The 27,999-nt window shown below is 44.1% G+C and overlaps 1 protein-coding gene and 1 long non-coding RNA gene across 4 annotated transcripts in view; one reads left to right on the top strand and one right to left on the bottom strand.

The window, feature by feature from the left end:
• Positions 1 to 24,030, bottom strand: part of ARHGEF18 (Rho/Rac guanine nucleotide exchange factor 18) — a 139,233-nt gene extending 115,203 nt beyond the window's left edge. For both annotated transcript variants that reach the window (XM_040327062.1, XM_040327070.1), the window contains exon 1: positions 23,790 to 24,030. In XM_040327062.1, the coding sequence (XP_040182996.1) occupies positions 23,790 to 24,015 (226 nt within the window). In that variant the 5' untranslated portion in view covers positions 24,016 to 24,030. The remainder of the gene's footprint in view (positions 1 to 23,789) is intronic.
• LOC120916237 overlaps positions 23,462 to 27,999 on the top strand; it is an 80,395-nt gene continuing 75,857 nt past the window's right edge. Inside the window, exon 1 of one of the 2 annotated variants that reach the window (XR_005743974.1) lies at positions 23,462 to 23,748. This is a non-coding gene — a long non-coding RNA (uncharacterized LOC120916237). Of the gene's footprint in view, positions 23,855 to 27,999 lie in introns of both variants that reach the window. The other variant, XR_005743973.1, reaches the window with a different exon arrangement.

The following is a 27,999-nucleotide window of genomic DNA, read 5'->3' as shown; positions in this document are numbered from 1 at the left end:
ATACTGTGTGTACCTGGCGCTACTGTACATACGGTAACAAAGCATCATATGCTGGATCTCTGGGACTTGTAGTTCACCAGTTTCCTTTTTGATTCCATAAAAGGGATACCGTAATACCTGAGAGATTACAACACCAGACAGATTTCAGAAATGGCTGATAGACAGGGCTCCAGCAAGGAGAAGGAAACATAAAGCCAGTTTTAAGCTCAAAGTATTAAACTTTGCCAAGGAACATAACTGCGTTGCTGCAAGACAATATGGAGTAACAGAAAATATGGTCCGAGCCTGGAAAGAAAAGGAAGATGCATTAAAGTGTATGCCAAGGGCTAAGTGTGCATTAAGAAGAGGCACCCACATTGGCCAGAACTCGAAAGGCAGGTAGCAGACACAGTGCATGAGCATCGTCAAAATGGTTTTGTAGTGACATGAAACAGCATACGAATTGTTGCACTTCAGTGGGCCAAATCTCACCCAGATAACAGCAAAGGATTTAAGGCCACTGTATCCTGGTGTACTAGGTTCTTGGAAAGGCATGATCTGGTACTGAGGCAAAAGACCAAAATTGCACAAAAATTACCTGCAGATCTCGACGGCAAAGTAAGTAATTTCCATGGCTAAGTAATACAACAGCACAAGAAACACAGTTATGCGTTAAGTCAGATCGGATATATGGATAAGATACCTATGAATTTCGATATGGTTGGAAATAAGACAGTCAATTCAAAAGGTGCCAAAACCGTGTTAATTAAAACAGGACATGAGAAGTCCAGTTTTACAGTTGTACTAGCATGTACAGCTGGTGGTGCCAAACTAAGACCCATGATTATTTTCAAAAGAAAAACAATGCCGAAAATCAAGTTCCCTGTTGGAGTTTTTGTACATGTGAATGAAAAAGGCTGGATGGATGAAGAAGAGATAAAGCTATGGCTTGAAAATGTATGGAGTAGACGACCAGGTGGACTTCGTCAAGAACGTAGCCTACTGGTGTGGGATATGTTCAGGGCTCATTTAACTCCCAGCACAAAGGAAAGGCTGACAAGAATGAACACAGATGCAGCAGTTATTCCTAAGGCCGGGTTCACACCTATGCGAATTGGTAAACCGCATACAATTCGCATAACATTATAAAATACATTGTTTTTAATGAGGCTGGTTCACAGATGTGCGATGCTTTCGCACTGCGCATTGCCGAAACATGTGCGTTTTCTAGGCATTGCGCTGCGGCTCAGGTGCGAATTCAGGCCCATCATCTTCTATGGGTACGCATCTGATTCGCACATGTGTTAATTTCTCTTCAGGATTTCTCTCATTCAGCTCAATACACTTCCCCCCTCCCCCTCCCCTCTCCCAGGTCTCCAGATTTGCATCTAAAACGAAACTGATCTGCTGAACTGTTTTCTTATCTCTCTGCAGAGATAAGAGAGCTGAAATTCGCACCGCACTAGTGTGAATCCGGCCTGAAGGATTGACATTGTTGGTACAGCCACTGGATGTGTGCCTAAACAAGCCATTTAAGGATTGCATTCGAGAACAGTGGAATGAGTGGATGGTTAGCGGCGAAAAGTCATTTACAAAAGGAGGAAACATGCGTGCTCCACAGTTGGATGTTTTGTGCAAGTTTGTCATAAAACCTTGGAATGATATTGATGCAGAAAAAGTAATCAAGTCTTTCAAGAAGTGTGGCATATCAAATTCATTGGATGGTATGGAGGACGAGTACTTGTGGCAAGATGAAGGGTAAGCCGAAGCTGAAGCCACACCATCTGATGTGGAATTAGATCCATATGATAACTGTCTTACAAATGTAACACAAGATGTTATTGATGAACTTCTGATGTCAGAGGATGAACATGAAGAGGATTTTAAGTACCAGCAAGTCAACCGTTTTCATTAAAATTACTGTGTTGAAATAAAATCTGATGTTAAGTCTGATGTTTTTTTTAAATGGTGTTGCCTCAGAAGGGGGTAGTCTTATACGGCGAGTATAGCCCAAAACCTAACTTTTCACTGGAAAAATAGGGGGTCCTCTTATACGCCGGCAAATACGGTAGACCAAATTTTAATGGTTCAGGCAAAATGGTCGGCCCTCACTTCTTTAAATCTGGTCCTCTCTGAAAAAAGTTTGGACACTTCTGGGCCAAGCAATCTATTACCAATAAAGTTTAACAAGCAAAAAATTCACAGCATCAATATAAGTAAAAGCGGATCTCCGCCGAAAAAAAAATATATTAAAAGCCAGCAGCTACAAATACTGCAGCGGCTGACTTTTAATATTAGGACACTTACCTGTCCTGGGACCAGCGCTGTCGGCAGCAGAGGACGAGCAATCGCTCATCACTCTGCTGCCCCCACCGCCATCCTCGGTGAGGGAATCAGGAAGTGAAGCGCTCCGGCTTCACTGTCTGATTCCCTACGGTGCATGCGCGAGTGTAGCAGCGCTGTCCTCACTGGTCCCCGTTGTGTTCTGGGAGCCGAGTGTTTCCCAGAACACAACCGGCGGGAAGTGACGCACTACCCGCAGAATCCCCGCAGTGAGGACTCCCGGAAGTGGGTGCAAATACCTGTCTTTGACAGGTATCCACACCCCCCTCCCGACTGAAAGGTGTCAAATGTGCCAACGGAGTGGGGGAGGGTTCCGATGAGCGGAAGTTCCACTTTAGGGTGGAGATCCGCTTTAATGAAAGGTCGGCTCACCAATCAAGGTCCAGGAGTCACAAATACTGAGCACCATAAAACATTATAAAATGATGCTTTTTGCCTGAAGCCACCCTGCTGCTGCATTACCACACCTGAATGCCATACATAAAATTTACACTACAGTAGAATCTCTTATTAAACCGTGTACATATAGGGAGTTCCACTCAAGAGCTGCCTCATGTATGTAAACTATATAGTAAAAAAGGTCCACCTACAATCTCAGATGGTAGGTGACTGGAATTGGTGTAAAATTATTGTTGTTTACACTTGCAACAGCCCTTGCCACCCCCTTTGAAAAGTGATTCACCATGACTGGTGGCTGGTAAGCGATATATAACCTCCCTACCACCTGTTTAGTAAACACCATCACACCACAACCTGAATAGGTCGTGTTTACGCTAGATCAGTGCTTCTCAACTCCAGTCCTCAAGGCGCACCAACAGGTCACGTTTTCAAGCTTTCCATTATTTTGCACTGGTGATTTGATCAGTTTCACTGCCTTAGTAATTACCACAGCTGTTTCATTTCCGGAAAATCCTGAAAACATGAACTGTTGGTGTGCCTTGAGGACTAGAATTGAGAAACACTGCGCTAGGGGTATAATGCTTGCCACAGCATGTGTACAGCCCTCTCCAACCGATGTGTAAAGTTGAGGAAGGGGGCGGTAAAACTGGACTGAAAGTGTAAACTAGGTCTTAAAGTGGTTGTAAAGGTAAAAGTTTTTTCTACCTTAATGCATTCTCTACATTAAGGTAAAAAAAACTTTTAATAGAAGCACTACCAGCCCCTCCTTAATATTTACCTAAGCCCAATCTGGATCTAGCGCTGTGTACATCCTACAGCAGCTCTTCTACCCTCTTCTCTGCCTCACAGGCTTGGCTCAGAGCAGCGGGAGCCATTGGGGTAGGGGGTGTGTGTCTGAATAGACAGCTTGGCTCAGGATCGAGTATGTATGAGTGCCCCAATAAGTGGCTTTCTACAGTTCACTCAGCAAGGGCGAGTCAGGAATGCTGGCGGGAGGACCGATCACAGAAGAGGAGGATGCGGCTGCTCCATGCAAAAGAATTGCACGGAGCAGCTAAGTATAACATTTTTGTTGGAAAAGAAAGCTTTGCAATGACTTTAAATCTATAGGTCATATGCACTGGTAGAGCACCCAAAATGCTAAATACAACAGCAGGATGAATAGCAACACACTGGCGCACAAGAAGAGGTACAGCTTCCAAACCAGACCTGAAAACATCACAGCTGAGAGTGTAAGCAGACAATATGAATAGCACAAAAAAAAAACGGTTATTTAAAAATGGAACTTCCGCTTAACCACTTGCTTACTGGGCACATAAACCCCCTTCGTTCCCAGGCGAAATCTCAGCGTCCGGCACTGCGTCGCTTTAACTGACAATTGCGCGGTCGTGCGACATGGCTCCCAAACAAAATTGGCGTCCTTTTTTCCCCACAAATAGAGCTTTCTTTTGGTGGTATTTGATCACCTCTGCGGTTTTTATTTTTTGCGCTATAAACAAAAAAAGAGCAACAATTTAAAAAAAATATATATTTTTTTTACTTGTTGCTATAATAAATATCCCAATTTTTTTAAAAAAAACTATTTTTTTTCTCAGTTAAGGCCGATACGTATTTTTCGACGTATTTTTGTAAAAAAAAAAAAAAAATCACAATAAGCGACTGGTTTGCGCAAAAGTTATAGCGCCTACAAAATGGGGAACAGAATTATGATTTTTTTTATTATTTTTTTTTTTACTAGTAATGGCGGCGATCTGCGATTTTTATTGGGACTGGGATATTGCGGCGGACGTATCGGACACTTTTGACACAAATTTGGCGCCATTCACATTTATACGGCGATCAGTGATATAAAAATGCACTAATTACTGTATAAATGTGACTGGCAGTGAAGGGGTTAACACTAGGGGGTGAGGAAGGGGTTAACTGTGTAGCCTGGGTGTGTTATAACTGTGTGGGGGGAGGGGGGTGACTGGGGGAGGTGACCGATGCTGTGTCCCTGTGTACAAGAGACACAGATCGGTCTCCTCTCCTCTCACAGCACGTGGAGCTCTGTGTTTACACACAGAGCTCCACGTTCCTGCTGTCACCTACCGTGTCACCGACGATCGCGTGTACCCGGCGGACATCGCGGCCGCCAGGTACACGCATCGGGTCTTCGGCGATGCGTCGGGACAGTTTTTACCCGCCGCGCGCCACCCAGTGGCGCGCGCGGGTAATGCACACAAAGGCCGTTTTTAAACGGCCACTTGGCACTTGAGAGCCGCGCTGCGGACGTATTTCGTCTATAGCGCGGATCTCAAGTGGTTAATACACTCCTTGCCCCCTTACATGCCACATTTGGCATGTAATTTTTTTTGGGGGGTGGAGAAGTGGGGGCTTCAGGAGGAGTGGGACTTCCTGTCCCACGTCCTCCTTCCGCCGAGGAGCTGGTAAGGTGAATAGCTTAATCGCCTTATTGCAGCCCCTCCCTGTAGGCGAGCGCCTGTCCAATCGGACGGCGCCGCTCGCGCATGCGCAGTGGGTGCCCGGCCGTGAAGCCGAAAGCTGTCACTGCCGGGTGCCCACATTAGGAATGAAGACACTGGCTGGCGAGGAGCGGAGCCCTGGTCGGCGCGTCGCTGGAACATGGAGCAGGTAAGTGTCTGTTTATTAAAAGCCAGCAGCTACACTTTTTGTAGCTGCTAACTTTTAATAAACTTAAAAAAAAGGCTGGAACTCCTCTTTAAGGCAATAGATGTAAACATAATACCCTAGGCCTGAAAAAGCAGACCTGTGCTATAGCTGTGCAGATATATGGCAATGATCTCTGCCCGTAGTCTCACATTCCACTGTTGCAAAAATAAATGGCCTTACACTGTCCATCGCCATCAAATGAAGAAAGACTTTATTCCAGATAAAAAGGCCCTTCATCATGGGCTGGTATGCTTCATAAAATCAGCATTATCTTGCCCATGTGGGAGTAAAGGGCTTCTGAGAGAAAGCTCATGTAGTGTACCAAAATCTAGAGCTTGCAGCAAACAGACCGGAGACTGTTTACCAGTGCAGTCAGAAAGCCAAACACCTGAGACACACCCCGGTACCGCTAATTAAACAATTAAAACTTGTTTACATGGAGCATATGAATCTGTGCCCAGAGTGAGGATGGCGTTTACCCACATAGGGCTGCACAGGTGTTCTGTGCATCCCTGAATAGGCAGTTCCATGGCTGTCAATTTGGATGCAATGTGACATATGTGCGACCCAGAATGCTTTTAATAGTAGCGTATACACTACATTTTCCACATTCCAGTGAGATTTGCAGTCCATTCAAACGAATGTGCTGCAAAATCACACCGGGTGGTAATGGCATGGCATTCCTGTGCAATCCCAGGGTGAACCAGCCTTGAGACCGCACGAAAAGGAAGCATGTAAATGAAGTTCCCAAACAATTGCACAAATACAAATGGGGTAAAAGGAATCTGAATGGGAGGGACTCTATTCAGCGGATGCACTTGCTGTGTTCTAATAAAGAACATTGTAGTATTTGAATCTCTTTGGAAGTGATGAACCTTTTGGACGTTTCTCACCAAAAATATATTTTTTGTTGCAGAGGGAGCCAAAAATATGACATATTATAGAGCAGACTTCCAGGTAATCAGTGAGCCAATCATACAAGCAGAAAATATTTCTGGGGGGTTCCATAACGCAATGGTGTACAAAACACCTCCAGATTGCATTGAATTTTACAGAGAATTGCAGCGATGCAGATTGAAAGGGAAACGTCATTTTTAATAACATTTAATTCCAAAATGACTTGTGTAGCAATTGTACAGTATATGCTATAATTAATGTTTTTTTGCAAAAAAAGTAGAGCTTTCATGGATTGCTACCGACTGCTTGGTGCCAGATACTACAGCATACCTTCTGAGGTCTAGTGAAGTAAATGCCTCAACGGGTTGGGCCTAACATTAGGTGGGTGATCATAATGTTTTGGCTGATCAGTGTATTTACAATACAATTACATCCAAGATGAATGTGACAGCTATTCACAATTTACACTGTATTTGCACTTCTAATAAAAGTTACGTCATTATTTTAAAGTTACAATAGTTTTTTAACCACTTCAGCCCCGGACCATTTGGCTGCCCAAAGACCAGAGCACTTTTTGCAAGCCGGCACTGCATCGATTTAACTGACAATTGCATGGACGCGGCTCCCAAACAAAATTTATGTCCTTTTTTTCCCCCCACAAATAGAGCTTACTTTTAGTGGTATTTGATCACCTCTGCGGTTTTTATTTTTTGCGCTACAAAAAAAAAAAAAAGAGCAACAATTTTAAAAAAAGAAAAGCATTTTTTTTACTTTTTGCTCCAATAAATATCCCCCCCAAAAAAAAAATATAAAAAAAAAAAAAGTTTTCCTTAGTTTAGGCCGATATGTATACTTCTACATATTTTTTGGTAAAAAAAAAAAAAAAAAATCCATTTACTAGTAATGGCAGCGATCAGCGATTTTTATCATGACAGCGACATTATGGTGGACAAATCTGACAATTTTGCCGCTATTTTGGGACCATTGAAATTTATACAGCGATCGGTGCTATAAAAATGCACTGTTTACTGTGTAAATGTGACTGGCAGTGAAGGGGTTAACCTGTAGGGGGCGCTGAAGGGGTTAAGTGTGTCTTAGGTATGTGTTCTAACTGTGTGGGGGCGGGGCTACGTGTGACACGACATTGATCACTGCTCCCAATGAAAGAGAGCAGTAGATCACAGTCCTGTCACTAGGCAGAATGGGGAAATGCTTGTTTACATCAGCAGTTTCCCGTTCTTCCTCTCCGTGAGATGATCGCGGAACTCCCGGAGGACATAGAGTCCGCGGGACCCGCGGGCACACTTGGAGAGCTTGCGGTGGGCGCGTGCCTGCAATGCAGTGTCTTAAAGGGGACGTCTATATAAACGTCCATATGCCCAGCCGTGCCATTCTGCCGACGTATATCGTCATGCAGTGGTCGGCAAGGGGTTAAAGAGAAGGGTTCCCCCCCCCTTTTATACGTACCTCGGTGGTTGCAGCATGGGTTCGATGCCGCATCTGTCTCCCGGCACCTCTGCACTGAGAACTGAGCCATCGAAAATTGCAGAACCCTCGGTTCTAACAGATCCCTGAAGGTAGAGCTGCAGACTGTCAATCAGCAGCTCTCCTCTATGCTACTCCACGCTCTCACTGGAGCGCTGAGCTGGGGAGGGGCGGGGAGCGCCCATCTCGGCGGCTCGCTAAGAGCCCGAGACAGGTATCAGTCCAGGCATCTGGTGGATCCAGACTCCATTGTCGTGATGAGGCTGTGCCTGGACCGATTACAGTGATATCAGCAGAGAGTGGACTTTAGCCCGCTCTCTGCTGAGAACGGATCACAGCGGTGCAAAACAAATTATATAGGACAAGCCCTGCCAAACAAGCTTTGGCTATACTTTATTTTAGATAACAAAATATCCTATATATTGTCACATGCATCTTTCTTCACATTCTTTTTTCCAGCAATAAAAAACCCTATAACATGAGTCAGGATCATCTAGCCTGATGTGTAACATATGTTCTGTCATTAATACAGAGGATGACAAATATGTAAAACATTTCAGAAATGTGTCAAGTTTGTAATTAAATTACAATTGCTAACAAAAGCATTTAGGTGATGAAGCACATTGTGTAAACATGAAATCCTAGATGACGTGTCTACACTGGCTTTGGAAGATGTTACATTACACAAAGTTCTTCTAGAATATGCCTAAAAATGTTTCTAAAGCTGGCCATACATTATACAATTTTCTTGTACAATTTTCCTTCAGATTTACCAAAACCAAATAATATGAAATAGTCAAACCTAACAGTTTCACCTAGTATGCAATCAGACAGGCCCTTGCACTACATAGTTCAACAAAGGAAAACTGAATAACAAAATTGTTTAATGATTTAAAGCGGTGGTTCACCCTCATTATCAACATTTTAGCATTAAATTAGGCATAGTAGCGCGAGCTACAGTATGCCTGTATTTATTTTTTTAGCCCCGTACTCACTGTGCAATTGTATAGATAAGATTCCGACTCCCCGCGGGGAATGGGCGTTCCTATCCAGGAGGGAGGATGATTGACGGCCGGCTATGGCACGTCACGCTCCCCGAAGATAGCCGGAGTAGGTCTCGGCTCTTCACCGCGCTATACGGCGCCTGCGCACAGACTATGCGCAGGCGCCGTGAAGAGCCAAGTCCTATTTCGGCTATTTCCGGAGAAGCGTGACGTGCCATAGCCGGCCGGCCGTCAATCACCTTCCCTCTGGATTGGAACGCCCATTCCCCGCGGGGAGTCGGAATCTTCAATATACGATTGCACAGTGAGTACGGGGCTAAAAAAATAAATACAGGCATACTGTAGCTCGCGCTACTATGCTTAATTTTATGCTAGAAGAAAAAAATATATATATATTTTTTTTATAGGGTGAACCCCCGCTTTAAATCTAAGATCTAAAAAAGTTAGGAACCAGATTATTTTTATTTTTTTTAAACTAACAAAGCTTTATTTTCAACGACAAAACCCCTTTTCGTATCTAGTCCTGATGTGTATCTTCACAGCTGCATGGCACAGGTTTACACAGTTATGCCTCTTAGCTTTTGCCTATTGACCTTCTTCGGACCTCTAAGAACTTTGTACATATAAAATTGTAGTAAGTTAGCGATAGTTTGACTATCCGTCACTGCGATTAGTTTTAAATTTACTAATTTCTTAAGGTTAGGAGGGTACGGTGTGATGAGAACCTAGTTTAATGTGACGAATAGAACAACCCATATATCCAAAGATCAGTTAGAAAGAGAGGGTTGCTGGGTGCAGAGAGAGAAGGGAGCGATGATCTTAACTACACTCAGGGCGCTCCGCTATCTGCAACATTGCAGAAACAAAGGTAACGGAGATCTGAGTGCCGAACTTAACAGAGTAAGAGCTCTGGCATGTTCGGACAAAGCCCGAACCCACCCAAGCTATCCGGACGCAGCACTCGCACCTTTGCATACGCGTCGCCTACCGATTGACCAGTAAATCATGATTAACGGGTTGCCGACCAAGGCGTATGGTGAATGCGCTGACAAAGGCCCAGGTGCCAGAATGCAATTTCTAGTCACCATGGCAACCTGGTGCAGATCTGTTGAGCCCTAGTAGTGTATGGCCAGCCTTACACACGGGTCATAAAAGCAGGAGGTTATTATCCATCATAATATTCATCACTGGGTTATATTGATGAATGCAATCACCCGCACAAACTAATCACAAAGAAATCTATTTATCAGCCTGGCTATATTAACAGATTCCCTATCACGTTTGCACTGTATCCTTTAGAACAAGTGTGTTACTTTCACAAACATGTATATGCTGCAGATATTGTCATTTTATTCAATAAACGTAATGACAACTTGCAAAGGGCAGCAACCCATAGTGACAACCTGAATGTGTCAGATCAGAGAGATTGGGAGGAATATTACTTGTTTTCACATAGTACTGCACTTGGGACACTGCCAGAGAGAATAAGCAACACAATGTTATATTGCCTATTCAGTCTACAGATACCTTTCTGAGCATACACAATGAAGTGGGTCCATGCAGATTGTGATCAGAGATATGCTGCTGACAAGACCTCTGCTCTACATGTTTTCCAGAGCTACATGCAGGTTGTATGCACACTAAGCCATGGAAGATCTGACTTCGTACAGTAAGATATCGCTGAGATTAAGGATAAGTTCTAGAAACATGTAATATTGTATTATTTGCTGATCCCAGGGTATAGTGAATACAGAGTGCACGTGAGTACAATGCATTGATACCACTCGCTGAGAAACAACTAATTGCTCAATTTGTATAACAGCGGTATACATTACCCTACACAACAGAACAATTACCATCTCCACAGGGAAGAGAATACCCCCAGCCATTAACAACATACAAGGGGGGAAATGAGCCGTCATATACACAGGTAGTAACGCGTGTCTAACCTGGGCACTGAAATATTCTACAAATAACAACTTTATAGAAAGACAGATACACAGCACACATTTATATGGTGATCTAATCAGAATTTTTGAGCTCCCATCATCTTAACGTAATATAAAACCTACAATTATCTTTGTAAGCTAAAATAGCAATACACAAACAAAATCAAGACGCAAATAGACGGCATTCACACCATAGCATTTTGTGACCGCGTGCCAAATCACATTTTTGCACCACACGCATCGGCCAGCATATTCGATTAGTCTGCCCTACAAGTGGTGAAGTAGTTCAAAAACCTTTCGCAGCTTTGTACATCTGTTTTGACACATCTGAGATGCCATTAAAGTGGAACTAAACTCCTATCTGAGCACCAGAAACTGAAAAAGCTATGTCATTTATTTTTATTATTCAATGGAAACTCCCCTCTCCATCCATGTCTCTATGTTTTAGTAGAGAAACTACTTTAAATAAAAACACCCCCGCTAACATTTCTAGTCGTGGCCATCTTGAGTTAGAGCAGATGATTCATGTAGCTTTTACTTCCTGGCAGGGTGGATACATTTTTTATTTTTTTTTAATGAGATTTTTTGGATTTTTATCAAATTTATTTTAATAAAATGCTATCTAAAGATAGTTTTTTATTTAAGATACATTAATAATTGTGTTTATTCAGCATGAAATTGAGCTTAGTTATGTAGCATGAGGCTGTATATTCTGCAATTTTTACATTTTTGGTAAACTCATTCAACGAATCCAAGCTCTGCAAGCTGAGATAACATGCACTTGCATGGATGCATTCGCACAAAGTTCAGGAATATTCCTGGAAGCAAATCACAGCAGGGGTCCAGTGCATCCCTGTTCTCCATTTCAGGGACGAATCAGGCCCGAATTTTGGGCTAGATTCAGACCTTAAAACGGACCAGAAGATGCACAGGACACTTCTGCAAACTGCCCCACAGCCGTCCTAGGGATGTGTGAACCTGCTCCATTGAGTGCTGGTCACAGTCTCCTGACATGCGAGTTGGATGTGGAGAAACCCACATTTAATTCGCACTAGTGTGAACCCAGCCTTATCCAATTGTTTTCCAAATCAATGCATACTACAAACTGTATGATTGAATCGGTTCTGAAATCGCTGTTTTACTACCCTGACAGCTTATCATTCTACATAGGAAACCATTTTGTTTGTAAATATTAAAGATCCTAACTACCAGCAAGAATAAGCCCTTACATAAAAAAGAGCACCTGTCATTTCAGATCCACCAGGGTAGCGCCTGTTAGCGGGCATCCACTCACCTGCTGCCATGTCCCTCACCTTGTTGTGTTACTGCCGCATCACCAGCCATCCCATTAACTACTTGCCGACCAGCCGCCGTCATTCTACGGCGGCAGGTCGGCTCTCCTTGGCGAGAGCCCGTAGCTCTACGTCGGGTCTCTGCGGCCACTAGGGGCGCGTGCGCACCACCGGAGGCACGCGCCCCCCGCTCGTCTGCGACTCCCGTGCGGGTGCCCGGCGGGTGCAATCGCCGCCGGGCACCCGCGATTGCTCGTTACAGAGCGGGGACCGGGAGCTGTGTGTTTAAACACACAGCTCCCGGTCCTGTCAGGGGGGGAAATGCTGATCCACTGTTCATACAATGTATGAACAGAGGATCAGTGTTTCCCTTAGTGAGGCCACCCCCCCCCCCCCCCCCCACAGTAAGAACACACCCAGGGACATACTTAACCCCTTCACTGCCAGTGGCATTTTTATAGTAATCCAATGCATTTTTATAGCACTGATCGCTATAAAAATGCCAATGGTCCCAAAAATGTGTCAAAAGTGTCCGAAGTGTCCGCCATAATGTCGCAGTACCGAAAAAAAAAAAATCGCTGATCGCCGCCATTACTAGTAAAAAAAATATATTAATAAAAATGCCATAAAAAAATACCCCCTATTTTGTAAACGCTATAACTTTTGCGCAAACCAATCAATAAATGCTTATTGCTTATTTACGAAAAATATGTAGAATACGTATCGTCCTAAACTGAGGAAAAAAATGTTTTTTTATATATTTTTGGGGGATATTTATTATAGCAAAAAGTAAAAAAATATTCATTTTTTTCAGAATTGTCGCTCTATTTTTGTTTATAGCGCAAAAAATAAAAACCCCAGAGGTGATCAAATACCACCAAAGGAAAGCTCTATTTGTGGGAAAAAAAGGACGCCAATTTTGTTTGGGAGCCACGTCGCACGACCGCGCAATTGTCAGTTAAAGCGACGCAGTCCCGAATCGCAAAAAGTGCTCTGGTCTTTGACCAGCAATATGGTCCGGGGGTTAAGTGGTTAAAGTGAATGGGACTGTTGGCGAGTCAACAGTTAGTCAGAGGAGGAGTCACTGCAGGACAGAGATGACAGTTGCTCTTTAAAAATTATTATTTAAATCGAGCCACGTTAAATCAAGCCTTTTTACCAGTGATTTCAATCAAATCCACCCTGCTTCCTGGAATCCATCTACCCTTAGCTCAGGGATGCAGGCAGGAGGGTGTGCTTAGCTGAGAAAACCCCTCCTCTAGATGAAACAAAAACAATGTGTGACATTTTGGCTCAATTCCGAAAACAGGAAGAAACAAAAGAATTGTAAAAAAAATAAGTTTAAAAGAGAAGTTATGGCCAGAGAGGTCATACTTCTCATGCGACTCGCACTTACTTGTGCTCTCCTGTGACCCAGAATCAGCTGTCACCGAGATGACCCAGTCTCTGCATGTATCCTGAAAATGTCAGGATCCACCAAGATACCTGCCCGGCAGCTGGCTTAGCCTCTAAGCATGCTGCGGAGATCTTGAGCCTGCCGCTCCTGCCCCCTTCACAGCCCAGTGCTCCAATAAGGGATGGAGAGCCAGGGCACAGAGCGGTGACTGACAGGGCAGACCAGGAATTTAGAAATTAGTGGTTACGTGATGGCTCATTTCTCAGGCTAAGAGGCAGGTGACAGTTGCAGCATCAGACCGATGCTGCAGCCGCCATCCATACAGAACTGGCAGAAACCAGTGGGACCAGGTATACCCATCTACTGTCCATAGAAGTCTGGCCAAAAGTGGTCTTCATGGAGGAATTGCAGCCATACCTATGATGTGGAAACAAGGCTAAGCGACTCAACTATGCATGAAAAACAGCACTGGGGTCCTCATTGCTGAGAAATACAGGTGAATACTTATACAACATGCCGTACCTTTACAGAGGTGTGCAATTGGCCCCAAATGTATTCTGCAGCAGGATGACGACCCCAAAAACATACAGACAATGTCATTAAAGTGGAAGTAAACTCATGCATGATCTTTACCTATAGGTAAGCCTATAATAAGGCTTACTTATCCACTTCCCGCCCGGTCTATAGGAAATAGACGTCCGGGAAGTGGTTACCAAATCCTGACAGGACGTTCTCGAACGTCCTGCAGGATAATGCCTAGCGCGCGCCCGCGGGGGCGCGCAGCTCGGTGATCGGGGACGGCGTGTGTCCCTCGGACACAGCGCTTCCCCGATCACGGTAAACAGCCAATTTCATTGGCTGTTTACCACGTGATCAGCTGTGTCAAAGACGCAGCTGATCACATGTCAAAACAAACTCGGCGGCGTGCTCCGTGCGCGCCGCCAGAGGCTTGCAGAGCGGGGATCGGGGAAGGCGCGTGTCCCATGGACACAGCGCTTCCCCGATCAGGGTAAACAGCCAATGAAATTGGCTGTTTACCACGTGACCGGCTGTGTCCAATCACAGACGGTCACAAATGTAAACAGACAGGGCAGTTAGTACCTGATCTCTGATCTCTCCTCACACACCGATTTGTGAGGAGAGAGCAGGGATCAGTAAGTGAGATCAGTGTAGTTTGTTACTGTAGTTTACTGTAGCACAACACAGTAGCACAACACAGCCCCCCCTCCCCCCCACCAATAAAGAGGACCTGACACAGCCCACCTGTCAATCAGCCCTCTGTCAATCAGCCCACCATTCAATCAGCCCACCTGTCAATCAGCCAATCTGTCAATCAGCGGTACCACCGCCATCAGTACCACCACCACCCGTACCGCCATCGGTACCGCCGCCACCCATACTGCCACCACCCGTACCGCTGCCACCCTTACCGCCATCTGTACCGCTGCCACCCTTACCGCCATCTGTACCGCTGCCACCCGTACCGCCATCGGTACCGCCGCCACCTGTACCGCCGCCACCCGTACCACCACCACCCCTACCACCGCCATCGGTACCACCACCACCCCTACCACCGCCATCGGTACCACCACCCGTACCACAACCATCGGTACCAACACCACTCGTACCACCGCCATCGGTACCACCACACATTCCTGCCACTAATACCTCCATTGATACCGCCACTCAGGCTACCAGTACCGCCATCTGTACCACCACCACCCGTACCAACACCACCACCCGTACCACCGACACCGGTACCACCACCCATACCGCCATCGGTACCACCACCCGTGCCACCACCCATACCGCCAACGGTACCACCACCACCACCCAAACCGCCATCGGTACCACCACCACCCGTACCGCCATCGGTACCACCACCACCCGTACCGCCATCGGTACCACCACCACCCGTACCGCCATCGGTACCGGTACCACCACCACCCGTACCAACACCACCACCCGTACCACCGCCATCGGTACCGCCACCACCCGTACCGCCATCGGTACCACCACCACCCGTACCGCCATCGGTACAACCACCATCCGTACCAACACCACCACCTGTACCACCGACATCGGTACCACCACCCATACCGCCAACGGTACCACCACCACCACCACCCAAACCGCCATCGGTACCACCACCACCCGTACCGCCATCGGTACCACCACCACCCGTACCGCCATCGGTACCACCACCACCACCCATACCCGCCACTAATACCTTTATCGGTACCACCACACAGGCCACCAGCAGTACTATTACGCAGGCCCAACAATAAGTACTGCCATACTGCCATAATGTCCAAAAGGCATTACACAACCGAGGAGGCATTTGTCATTATTTCCACCATGTCGGATAACAGCGAGGAGCTCTCATTATCCGATTCTGATTCGGAATACGAGCCAGTGGAGGATACTGGCTCAGAGTCAGAGTATGAGTCCCCGGAGGAAACCGTCCCTCCCAAAAGAATGCGATCGGGACCAAGTTCAGGACCAAGTTCAGGACCAAGTTCAGGACCAAGTTCAGGACCAAGATCAGGACCAAGTTCAGGACCAAGATCAGGACCAAGTTCAGGACCAAGTTCAGGACCAAGTTCAGGACCAAGTTCAGGACCAAGATCAGGACCAAGATCAGGACCAAGATCAGGACCAAGATCAGGACCAAGATCTGCAGATCTGCCCAGCACCAGCAGCGCCATACCCCAGGAAGAGGAGCCCAGTACAAATAATGGCAATACACGCCCAACTCGAAGAATCCTGCCCCAGTCCTACCTTCCCGATGCCCTGGCAAACCCCTTATGGTTGCCTGCCAACTCAGGATCCGCTATCATCCCCCCTTTCACCGCACAGCCAGGTGTGCAGCCCGACACTACAGATTTTTCTCAATTTGATTATTTTTGTTTATTTTTCCCAGAAGATTTTATGCAGAATATAGTGGATCAAACCAATATATATGCATCCCAATTTATTGCCGCCAACCCCAATTCTTCCTACGCCCGCATGTTCCAGTGGCGGCGTCTAACATTGGAAGAATTTAAAATGTTTTTGGGCCTTATGTTCAATATGGGACTTACAAAGAAGAATGAAGGCCATTCATATTGGTCTACACGCCCCATTGAACACATGCCTATATTTTCCTCTGTCATGTCCAGGACAAGATACGACATGATAATGCGTTTTCTCCACTTTAATGACAATTCACAGTGCCCTCCCCGAGATCATCCCCACTACGATAAATTATACAAAATACGCCCCCTAATCAATGCCTTTTCCCAGAGATTTGCAGAAGTTTTCATCCCAGACCAAAACATTTGTGTGGACGAGTCCCTCATCCATTTCACTGGCCGACTGCACTTCAAGCAGTACATCCCAAACAAGAGAGCCAGGTATGGATTAAAATTAAATAAATTATGCGATCGAGCCACTGGATATGTGTTCACATTCAGGATCTACGAAGGCAAAGACTCCCAGCTCCAGCCCCGTGATTGCCCCACATATATTGGAACCAGTGGGAAAATTGTCTGGGAGTTGGCATACCCCCTGTTCGGAAAAGGCTATCATTTATATGTTGATAATTATTATACCAGCCTGCCCCTTTTTCGTCACCTTTACAGCAAGCAAACCCCGGCCTGCGGTACCTTCAAAAAAAACCGGAAGGGATTCCCACAAAATTTGTTGACCAAAAATTTGAAAACTGGAGAATCGTCATTCATGAGGAACGAGGAGGTGTTGGCCATGAAGTGGAGGGACAAGAAAGATGTCCACATCCTCTCTACCATCCACAATGACACCATGGTGGAGATCCAAAGACGACACGGCCCTATTACAAAGCCCGAATGTGTTCACGATTACAATTTGTACATGGGTGGGGTGGATTTAAATGACCAGATGTTACAGCCCTACTTATCAACAAGAAAGTCCTATTTTTGGCACAAAAAAGTTGCGTTTCACTTGTTTCACATGGCCCTTTATAATTCCTTTGTCTGCTACCAAAAAGCCAATCGGCCAACTCAAAACCCACAAATCTCCTACCTCAGATATATCAAGGATATCATTGAAGCTCTCATTTATCAACAAGATCCCGTCCCAGGAAGCATTCGCTCTGATTGTGTGAGTCGTCTTCACGAGCGACACTTTCCCTTTAGCATCCCCCACACAGAATCTGGAAGAAAACGCCAAAAAAAATGCCGTGTATGCAGCAGAGCAGGAATAAGAAGAGACACCACCTGTTACTGTCCTGATTGTCCCTCCCAACCTGGCCTGTGCCTGGGACAGTGCTTCAAAACGTATCATACATCCATCCAATATTAGTTCCCCTTATTATTAACAGACTGCCATTTCCCCATTTGCCTGCTACCATGTAACTACCTTCCATGTTAATTAACTGACCCTGGCCTGTTTACCGACGATGTCTTTGCTTGCCGATTTAAACCACGTTTCTGACCTCCACGTGCACCAACCTCAGCCTGTTTACCGACGATGTCTTTGCTTGCCGATTTAAACCACGTTTCTGACCTCCATGTGTACCAACCTCAGCCTGTTTACCGACGATGCCTCTGCCTGCCGATTTAAACCACGTTTCTGACTTCCACGTGCACCGACCTTGGCCTGTTAATCTACCACGTTTTTGCCTGCCACTTGGACTGATCTTTTGGCCATTTACTTTTAGTACACAGGGGTCTCACATATGTGAGGGGCTTCAGAAAAGCGTTCTGAGTAGAGAAAACCAGTTTTTAGTTTTCTGTGCTCCCAGAACAGGGTCTGGTTGCCCGGAGGCTTCAAAGCGATTTGGGTGGGAGAAGCCTCTACCCCTGTCCCCCTGGCCCTAAGCTTGACGGTCCTTCCTGCTGCCTGGACCAATGCTTTGGCTGTGCTGACCATATTACTGCCTGTAATGACCCATGACATTATGGACCATGTTTCTTCCTGCTGCTTGGACTAATACTTTGGCTGTGTTGATCATATATCTGCCTGCTGCCTCTACTGACTTTGCACAGTATTTCTGCTGGGACACCTCTGCCTGCTACCTGGACCTGTGCTTTTGGCGGTGCTTTGGCTGTGCTCTGGCTGTGCTGACAGTTTCTCTGCCTGTACGAACTATGGACAGTATTCCTGCCTGCTGCCTGAATGATTGCTTTTGTTGTCGCTGACCTCATCCCTGTCTGCTGCCTGGACTGATGCTCTCCTCTGTGGACCACTGCACTTCTAAAACCACAGGTAATCTTTTGTTATTTGGTATGTACCTGCTATGTGTTAGATATATGAAGGGCCTTCAAAAATGTGATCGGTAGTCAGAAAATGATATGTGCAATTAATGCTGCTAGAATGCCTGGAAGTGCTACTTAGATGTTGGGCCTCTGTATGTGGTCAGGCTGTGTAAAAGTCCCACACATTTGGTATCGCCATACTCAGGAGGAGTAGCGGAATGCATTTTGGGGTGTCATGTTTGCTATGTATATGCTATGTGTTAGAAATATCTTATAAATGGACAACTTTGTGTAAAAAAAAAGCATTTTCATTTTTTTTCCACATTTCCCAAAAAATTCTGGAAAAAAATGAACCGTTTAAAAGACTCATAATGCTTCATAGATTATACGTTGGGGTGTTAGCTTTCCAAAATGGGGTCATTTTGTGGGTAATTCCATTGTCCTGGTGTTCCAGGGCCTTCAAAAGTGTAATAGGTTGTCAACTAGTTAGATGTGCAATTTATGCTCCTAAAACCCCTGATGGCGCTCCCTGCATGTTGGGCATCGGTATGTGGCCAGGCAGTGAAAAAGTCTCACACATGGGGTATCGTTTTACTCAGGAGGAGTAGCAGAATGTATTTTGGGGTGTCATTTTTGCTATGTACATGCTATGTGTTGGAAATATCTTATCAATGGACAACTTTGTGTAAAAAATATGCGATTTCATTTTTTTTCCACATATTCCAAAAAATTCTGGAAAAAAATGAACCGTTCAAAAGACTCATTATGCCTCATAGATTATACGTTAGGGTGTTAGCTTTCCAAAATGGGGTCATTTTGTGGGTAATTCCATTGTCCTGGTGTTCCAGGGCCTTCAAAAGTGTAATAGGTTGTCAACTAGTTAGATGTGCAATTTATGCTCCTAAAACCCCTGATGGCGCTCCCTGCATGTTGGGCATCGGTATGTGGCCAGGCAGTGAAAAAGTCTCACACATGGGGTATCGTTTTACTCAGGAGGAGTAGCAGAATGTATTTTGGGGTGTCATTTGTGGTATGCACATGCTATGTGTTGGAAATATCTTATCAATGGACAACTTTGTGTAAAAAAAATGTGTTTTCATTTTTTTTCCACATATTCCAAAAACTTCTGGAAAAAAATGAACCGTTCAAAAGACTCATAATGCCTCATAGATTATACGTTAGGGTGTTAGCTTTCCAAAATGGGGTCATTTTGTGGGTAATTCCATTGTCCTGGTGTTCCAGGGCCTTCTAAATTGTAATAGGTTGTCAACTAGTTAGATGTGCAATTTATGCTCCTAAAACCCCTGATGGCGCTCCCTGCATGTTGGGCATCGGTATGTGGCCAGGCAGTGAAAAAGTCTCACACATGGGGTATCGTTTTACTCAGGAGGAATAGCAGAATGTATTTTGGGGTGTCATTTGTGGTATGCACATGCTATGTGTTGGAAATATCTTATCAATGGACAACTTTGTGTAAAAAAAATGTGTTTTCCTTTTTCTTTCCACATATTCCAAAAACTTCTGGAAAAAAATGAACCGTTCAAAAGACTCATTATGCCTCATAGATTATACGTTAGGGTGTTAGCTTTCCAAAATGGGGTCATTTTGTGGGTAATTCCATTGTCCTGGTGTTCCAGGGCCTTCTAAATTGTAATAGGTTGTCAACTAGTTAGATGTGCAATTTATGCTCCTAAAACCCCTGATGGCGCTCCCTGCATGTTGGGCATCGGTATGTGGCCAGGCAGTGAAAAAGTCTCACACATGGGGTATCGTTTTACTCAGGAGGAGTAGCAGAATGTATTTTGGGGTGTCATTTGTGGTATGCACATGCTATGTGTTGGAAATATCTTATCAATGGACAACTTTGTGTAAAAAAAATGTGTTTTCATTTTTTTTCCACATATTCCAAAAACTTCTGGAAAAAAATTAACCGTTCAAAAGACTCATTATGCCTCATAGATTATACGTTAGGGTGTTAGCTTTCCAAAATGGGGTCATTTTGTGGGTAATTCCATTGTCCTGGTGTTCCAGGGCCTTCTAAATTGTAATAGGTTGTCAACTAGTTAGATGTGCAATTTATGCTCCTAAAACCCCTGATGGCGCTCCCTGCATGTTGGGCATCGGTATGTGGCCAGGCAGTGAAAAAGTCTCACACATGGGGTATCGTTTTACTCAGGAGGAGCAGCAGAATGTATTTTGGGGTGTCATTTGTGGTATGCACATGCCATGTGAGAGAAATAAGCTATTACAATGAAACTTTTGTGAAATTTTTTAAATAAAAAATAAAAATCTTAATTTTGCAAAGTGTTTTGGGAAAAAATTACAACTTCAAATAACTCACCATGCCTCTTACTAAATACCTTGGGATGTCTACTTTCCAAAAAGGGGTTATTTGGGGGGCATTTGTACTTTCCTGGCTTGTTAGGGTCTCAAGAAATGAGATAGGCCTTCAATACATCAGGTGTGATCATATGTGATAATTTATTATGATTTGCACTATAGCTTGTAGACTCTAAAACTTTCACACAGACCAAATAATTTCCAAAAAATTTGGGTTATTTTTATCAAAGACATGTAGCAGTATAAATTGTGGCCAAAATTTATGAAGAAAAATTAATATTTTGCAAAATTTTATCACAGAAACTAAGAAAAAAACATTTTTTTTCAAAAATTTCGGTCTTTTTTCATTAATAGCGCAAAAAATAAAAAACCCAGAGGTGATCAAATACCACCAAAAGGAAGCTCTATTTGTGGGAAAAAAAGGACAAAAAAATCATTTGGGTACAGTGTTGCATGACTGAGTAATTGTCATTCAAAGTGTGAGAGCCCTGAAAGCTGAAAATTGGTCTGGTAAGGAGAGTGTTTAAGTGCCCAGTATGGAAGTGGTTATAGGTATAGTAAATATCTCCTAAACGTTCACTGTTTAGAAGAATTGACACCGTTTTGGAGGCATAGGGTGGTCACACCAAATACTTGCATGATTTGGATTTCTCTTCAGTTCATTTTGTTAATTGATAAAAAAAATAAAAAAAATTAACACTTATCTCTGAAAGCATTCCTTACCATATAGCAAAATGAAGGTGGCAAAGTGGTTCTGTTATCCTGATTGGCCGTCATTTGACGAGATCGCGATAACTAGCCTGCGCGGGGGCAGTCTGACACACTGCAACTCCGATCTAGGTAAAGAGTCTCTGACGGACACCATGTGATCAGCTGTGTCCAATCACGGCTGATCACAATGTAAACAGAAAAAATTGTTTATCGATTTTCCTCACTCACGTCTGTCAGAAGCGAGTAGAGGAGAGCTGATCGGCTGCTCCTCTGACAGGGGGGTCTGTGCTGAATGATTATCAGCACAGCCCCCTCTGAGGATGCCCACACTGGACCTCCAGGGACACCACCAGTGATGCCCACCACTAGTCACCATCAGGGATGCCAATCAGTGCCTGCAATGGATGCCAATTAGTGACAAACAATATTGCCTACCAATCAGTACCATCCATTAGTGCCCATAATCAATGCCCATCTCCTTGGTGCCCATCAGTGAAGGAGAAAAATTACTTATTTACAAAGTTTTGTAACAGAAAATAAAAATCCCAGAGGTGATCAAATACCACCAAAAGAAAGCTCTATTTGTGGGAAAAAAATGAAAAAAAATTAGTTTGGGTACAGTGTAGCATGACCGCGCAATTGTCATTCAAAGTGCGACAGCGCTGAAAGCTGGTCTGGGCAGGAAGGTGTATAAGTGCCCTGTATTGAAGTGGTTAATTAACAGCATTTTTTTTCCCCCTACACCTGCCTAAAACTTTTGCACAGTACTGTGTGGATGACTATATGACCTAAATGATATCACTTCATAACTAGTGGCAATAAATAACAAATGTGTACATAAATCCCAAAAACGAAATGAGACACTGTGGAGTTTCACGTACACATTTAATTATTCATTGGCACTAGTTTTGACATGATATCATTTAGGTCATAATTATATATACACACACACAAATACAATGTTTAGCGGTAATAAATCTCAGAAGATTTCTGCACATAAAATTTATTGTAGGAAAAAAACAAAAAACTCAAAAAGAAAAATGCTTGTTCAGTCGATCAAACACAGAATAAGTACTTTTGTATGTATGGTAATATATTTCTATATTAAATTTGATGTGCGCTCTCTCTATATTCTATAAAATGTTTTAAAAAAAGCATGTGAGGACACATTTTTATATATATATATATATATATATATATATATATATATATATATATATATATATATATATATATATATATATATATATATATATATATAATGTGTCGTCAAAAAAAAAAAATAATAATAATAATAATATTATATATTATTTTTTTTGACGACACATTTTATTTTTATATATATATATATATATATATATATATATATATATATATATAAAAAAATGTGTCCTCAAAAAATATATATATTTTTTTAAAACATTTTATAGAATATAGAGAGAAAGAGCGCACATCAAATTTAATATAGAAATATATTACCATACATACAAAAGTACTTATTCTGTGCTTGATCGACTGAACAAGCATTTTTCTTTTTGAGTTTTGTTTTTTCTACAATAAATTGTATGTGTATGTATATATATATAATTTTTTTTTTTTATTATTACACATTTTATAGTGTATGTATTCATATTTATTACACATTTTATAATGTATTCATATTTATTACACATTTTATAGTATATATATATATATATATATATATACATATATATATATACACACAGACTTGGAGCTGTATTGAAATAGATGATTTGTTGTGGTTTATTTATCAGCTGCAATGTATTCCAATCGTGCTATCTTTCCCTCATACTATAGAGTACAGACCCTATGAGTGAGTGACACTAGGTTGGAGATAAGTGTACCTAGGATGCTCTCCCCTGATACCCCCACCACCCCTAGGCATTGTGGGTGTTGTAGTAGCACATAAAGCTTGTAGCCTGGGTCACTCTCCTCCAGAGCTGCTGACGTACTGTGTGCACCGGCTATGTACTAATGGACGGGCAGCTCTGCCAGGCACACACTGTGCCAGGGTGGCACTGAGAATAAACCCCCCCACAGGAGGTGAGAAAAACAACACAGTCCCAGCCCACTATTCACTCTACCTGTCCGCTGTCTCCGAGGACACCGACTGGATTCCACCTGACTGGATCCCCGGGAAGCGGAAGTGGTGAGGAGGGGCACTTCCGCCGCTGGGCAGGGAGGTGTTCCCACATTGGCTCTGGGAGTTGCTTTGGTTTCTTTTACCTGCAGATAAGAGCGGAATGAAGGGGATGGCTGGGTGCGCTGAGGGTTGTGTGTGCGGTCAGTGACCTTGCATAGACTTCTCATACAGAACCGGAGCGCCCCGAGGACTCGGCACCCTCATTGGGATCTATTGTCTGTGTAAAATACACTTGTGGCTGCTCCTCAGGTGGTGTTGTGCTTGTCATACATCATCGCGGATGTCTTCTGTTATTTTTAAACTACCTTTGCTCCAAAATTTGTAGACACGAAAATAAAACTGTTTTGCCTTTAGTTCAGTTTAAAAATAAATCTTTAAAAAAATGAACCTCGTGAATTGGATAGGCTGATCAGTTAAAGGATATGTAAAGCTTTGTGTTTAAAAACAAAATTACAAACATGTCCTACTTCCTTCCTCTGTGCAGTTAGTTTTGCACAGAGTGGCCCCCGATTCTCCACTTCTGGGGTCCCTCAGCTGCGCTCCTTTTCTCACGTGCCCCCTCGGAGACATGCATTCCATGGGGGCACTCCCATCCTGCTGCTGCGTCCGTTGACACAGACATCGGGACTCAGCCCTGCCCCATGTGTCACTGGATTTGATTGACAGCAGCCAATGGTTGTGCTATCAATCTAACCAATGAGCACACAAGACACCGGCTGGCGCTGCTGTGCTCGTCGCTGGAAAGACTGGGTTCAGGTATGTAAAAAGGGGGCAGCTGCATCACGGGTGTTTTTTTTGTTTTTAACCCCCTATTCATACTTGCCTCGGTGGATGCAGCATTTGTCCGATGCTGCATCTGTCCATCTGCACTGAGAACCGAGCGATCAAACCGCCAATCGCTTTGTTCTCAGAGATCCTTGAGAGGAGAGCTGCAGACTGTAAATCAGCAGCTCTGCTCTCTTATGCTCACTGGAGTGCTGAGCTGTGGAGAAGCGGATGTGTCAGCGGCTCGCTTAGAGGCTGAGACAGCTATCGGACTGATTCCAGTGACGTCAGAAGAGAGCAGACTTTAGACCATGTAAAAAAAAAAAAAGTTACATTGCTTGGAATGTTAACGGTCACATTTGCTCATGTTTTCAGCCCTTGTTCACATGTCGAAACGCAGCCTATTGCCAGCAACGGCACTGTCCCAATCGGTGCGACACTGCACTGATTCCCAAAAGTAGGTCCTGCACTACTTTTGGTGACTTCGGGGGCGATTTCAATAGACATCTGTGCATGAACCCTCCCAGATGTCTTTCAAATTGCCCCAGAACTCACACTGACATGACTGTCAGCTGAACTCACATGATTTCAAACCCGCCTTCAGTGTGAACGAGGGCTCGAACAAACTGTCAAATCATCTGGAGTCCTAAAGCTTCATGTACAGTATCTCACAAAAGTGAGTACACCCCTCACATTTTAGTAAATATTTTATTAAATCTTTTTATGTGACAACACTGAAGAAATGACACTTTGCTACAATGTAAAGTAGTGAGTGTACAGCTTGTATAACAGTGTAAATTTACTGTCCCCTCAAAATAACTCGACACACAGTCATTAATGTCTAAACCGCTGGCAACAAAAGTGAGTACACCCCTAAGTGAAAATTTCTACATTGGGCCCAAAGTATCCATATTTTGTGTGGCCACCATTATTTTCCAGCACTGCCTTAACCCTCTTGGGCATGGAGTTCACCAGAGCTTCACAGGTTGCCATTGGAGTCCTTTTCTACTTCTCCATGATGACATCAAGGAGCTGGTGGATGTTGGAGACCTTGCGCTCCTCCACCTTCCATTGGAGGATGCCCCACAGATGCTTAACAGGGTTTAGGTCTGGAGACATGCTTGGCCAGTCCATCACCTTTACCCTCAGCTTCTTTAGCAAGGATAGCAGTGGTCATCTTGGAGGTGTGTTTGGGGTCGTTATCATGTTGGAATACTGCCCCGCGGCCCAGTCTCTGAAGGGAGGGGATCATGCTCTGCTTCAGTATGTCACAGTACATGTTGGCATTCATGGTTCCCTCAATGAACTATAGCTCCCCAGTGCCGGCAGCAGTCATGGAGCCCCAGACCATGGAACTCCCACCACCATGCTTGATTGTAGGCTTTGTACTCCTCACCTGGTTGCCGCCACACACGCTTGACACCATCTGAACCAAATACGTTTATCTTGGTCTCATCAGACCACAGAACATGGTTCCAGTAATCCATGTCCTTAGTCTGCTTGCCTGCAGCCAACTGGTTGTGGGCTTTCTTGTGCGTCATCTTTAGAAGAGGCTTATGCCGCGTACACACGATCGTTTTTTAGCATGGAAAAAAACGTTGTTTTTCAGCATGTCCAAAAAACATTTTCCCAACTTCATCATTAAAACGATGTTGCCTACACACCATAGTTTTAAAAAAAATTATCTAGCAAAGCGCGGTGACGTACAACACGTACGATGGCACTATAAAGGGGAAGTTCCATTCGCCTTTGGGCTGCTTTAGCTGATTCCGTGTTAGTAAAAGACGATTCACACTTTCCTGTCTGTTACAGCGTGATGAATGTGCTTATTCCATTACGAACGGTAGTTTTACCAGAACGAGCGCTCCCGTCTCATAACTTGCTTCTGAGCATGCGCGGGTTTTTTATGTCGTTTTAGCCCACACACGATCATTTTTTTACAACCCGAAAAACAACGTTAAAAAATGCAGCATGTTCGAATTGTTTTTTTTTGTTGTTTTTCAGAACCTGAAAAATGATGTGTAGCCCACACACGATCATTTTAAATGACGTTTTTTAAAAAACAACGTTTTTTTAATGCTGAAAAATGCACCAGTGATCACCAGATAGCTGATGCCATGCAGACCTGTCAGTGTATCGGCTTGCTCATACCTCTTATGAGCAAGCCGATACACGCTGACAGAAAGATCAACTACCACAAAGCCGTGAAAGTTCATTGAGAACTACAATCCGACAGCCTCTAAGGCGGTTTGGACTTGTAGTTTTCCATTCACAGAACACTCTGCTTATATGACGCAGGTGTAGCCCCACATGGCCATGTTTTTTTTATAATTGTGACAGTGGGGGAGGGGGAGAAGATCACTGGCTAGCATGATAGACCCTGGATATGGATGTAACTTGTTATGAATGTGAAGATACATACAATGTACATGTTTGTGCGATCTGTGCAATTATTTCTGAAAATAAGCTTTGTACAGGTTTACTGTACCTTTTTTATTTTTTTAAATAAACCATTTGTTTAGAGATAAAAACAAAACAAAAAAACATGTTATACTTACCTGCTCCATGTAATGGTTTTGCCCAGGACAGCCCCAATCCTCTTTTCTAATGTCCCCCACTGGCACTCCTGGCTTCTCTCCCCTGGCTTGGATGACCCCCATAACAAGCCACTTTCTATAGGGCACTCATGCATGCTCCCTCCCAAGCCCCCTCTGTGTGTCCAAAAGACACACAGAGCGAGGCATGGCCCCTGCTCTTTTCTCACTGACTGTGATTGACAGCAGTAGGAGACAATTAGCTAGATTAAAGTACAATGGCCTTAACTTGCGGCGGCGTAGCTTAAGGCATTTAAGCTACGCCGCCGTAAGTTAGCTAGGCAAGTACATGATTCACAATGTACTTAGCTGCTAAGTTACGGCGGCGTAGCCTAAATCGGCGGGCGTAAGGGCGCCTAATTCAAATGTGTGTTAGGGGGGCGTGTTGTATGCTAATTGTGCTTGACCTTACGTTTTTCACGTTTTTCTTTTAACTGCGCATGCGCCGGGCGCCTACATTTCCCAGTGTGCATTGCGGCTAAGTACGCCGCACGGGCCTATTGATTTTGACGTGGACGTAAACGACGTAAATCCCGATTCACGGACGACTTACGCTAACGACGTAAAAAAATCGAATTTCGACGCGGGAACGGCAGCCATACTTGACATTACTATTCCAATAGGGCCTAGCTCTAACTTTACGCGGCCTATCTCTTACGTAAACGTACTGCGTCAGCCGGGCGTACGTTCGTGAATCGGCATATCTCCTCATTTACATATACTACGCCGACCGCAATGGAAGCGCCACCCAGCGGCCATCCAAAATATTGCAATCTAAGATAGGACGGTGCA

The sequence above is a fragment of the Rana temporaria genome, chromosome 1 (genome assembly GCF_905171775.1).
Source record: "Rana temporaria chromosome 1, aRanTem1.1, whole genome shotgun sequence".
Lineage (NCBI taxonomy): Eukaryota > Metazoa > Chordata > Amphibia > Anura > Ranidae > Rana > Rana temporaria.
The sequence above is the reverse complement of the archived record's forward strand: the minus strand, read 5'-3'. Positions and strand labels throughout refer to the sequence as shown.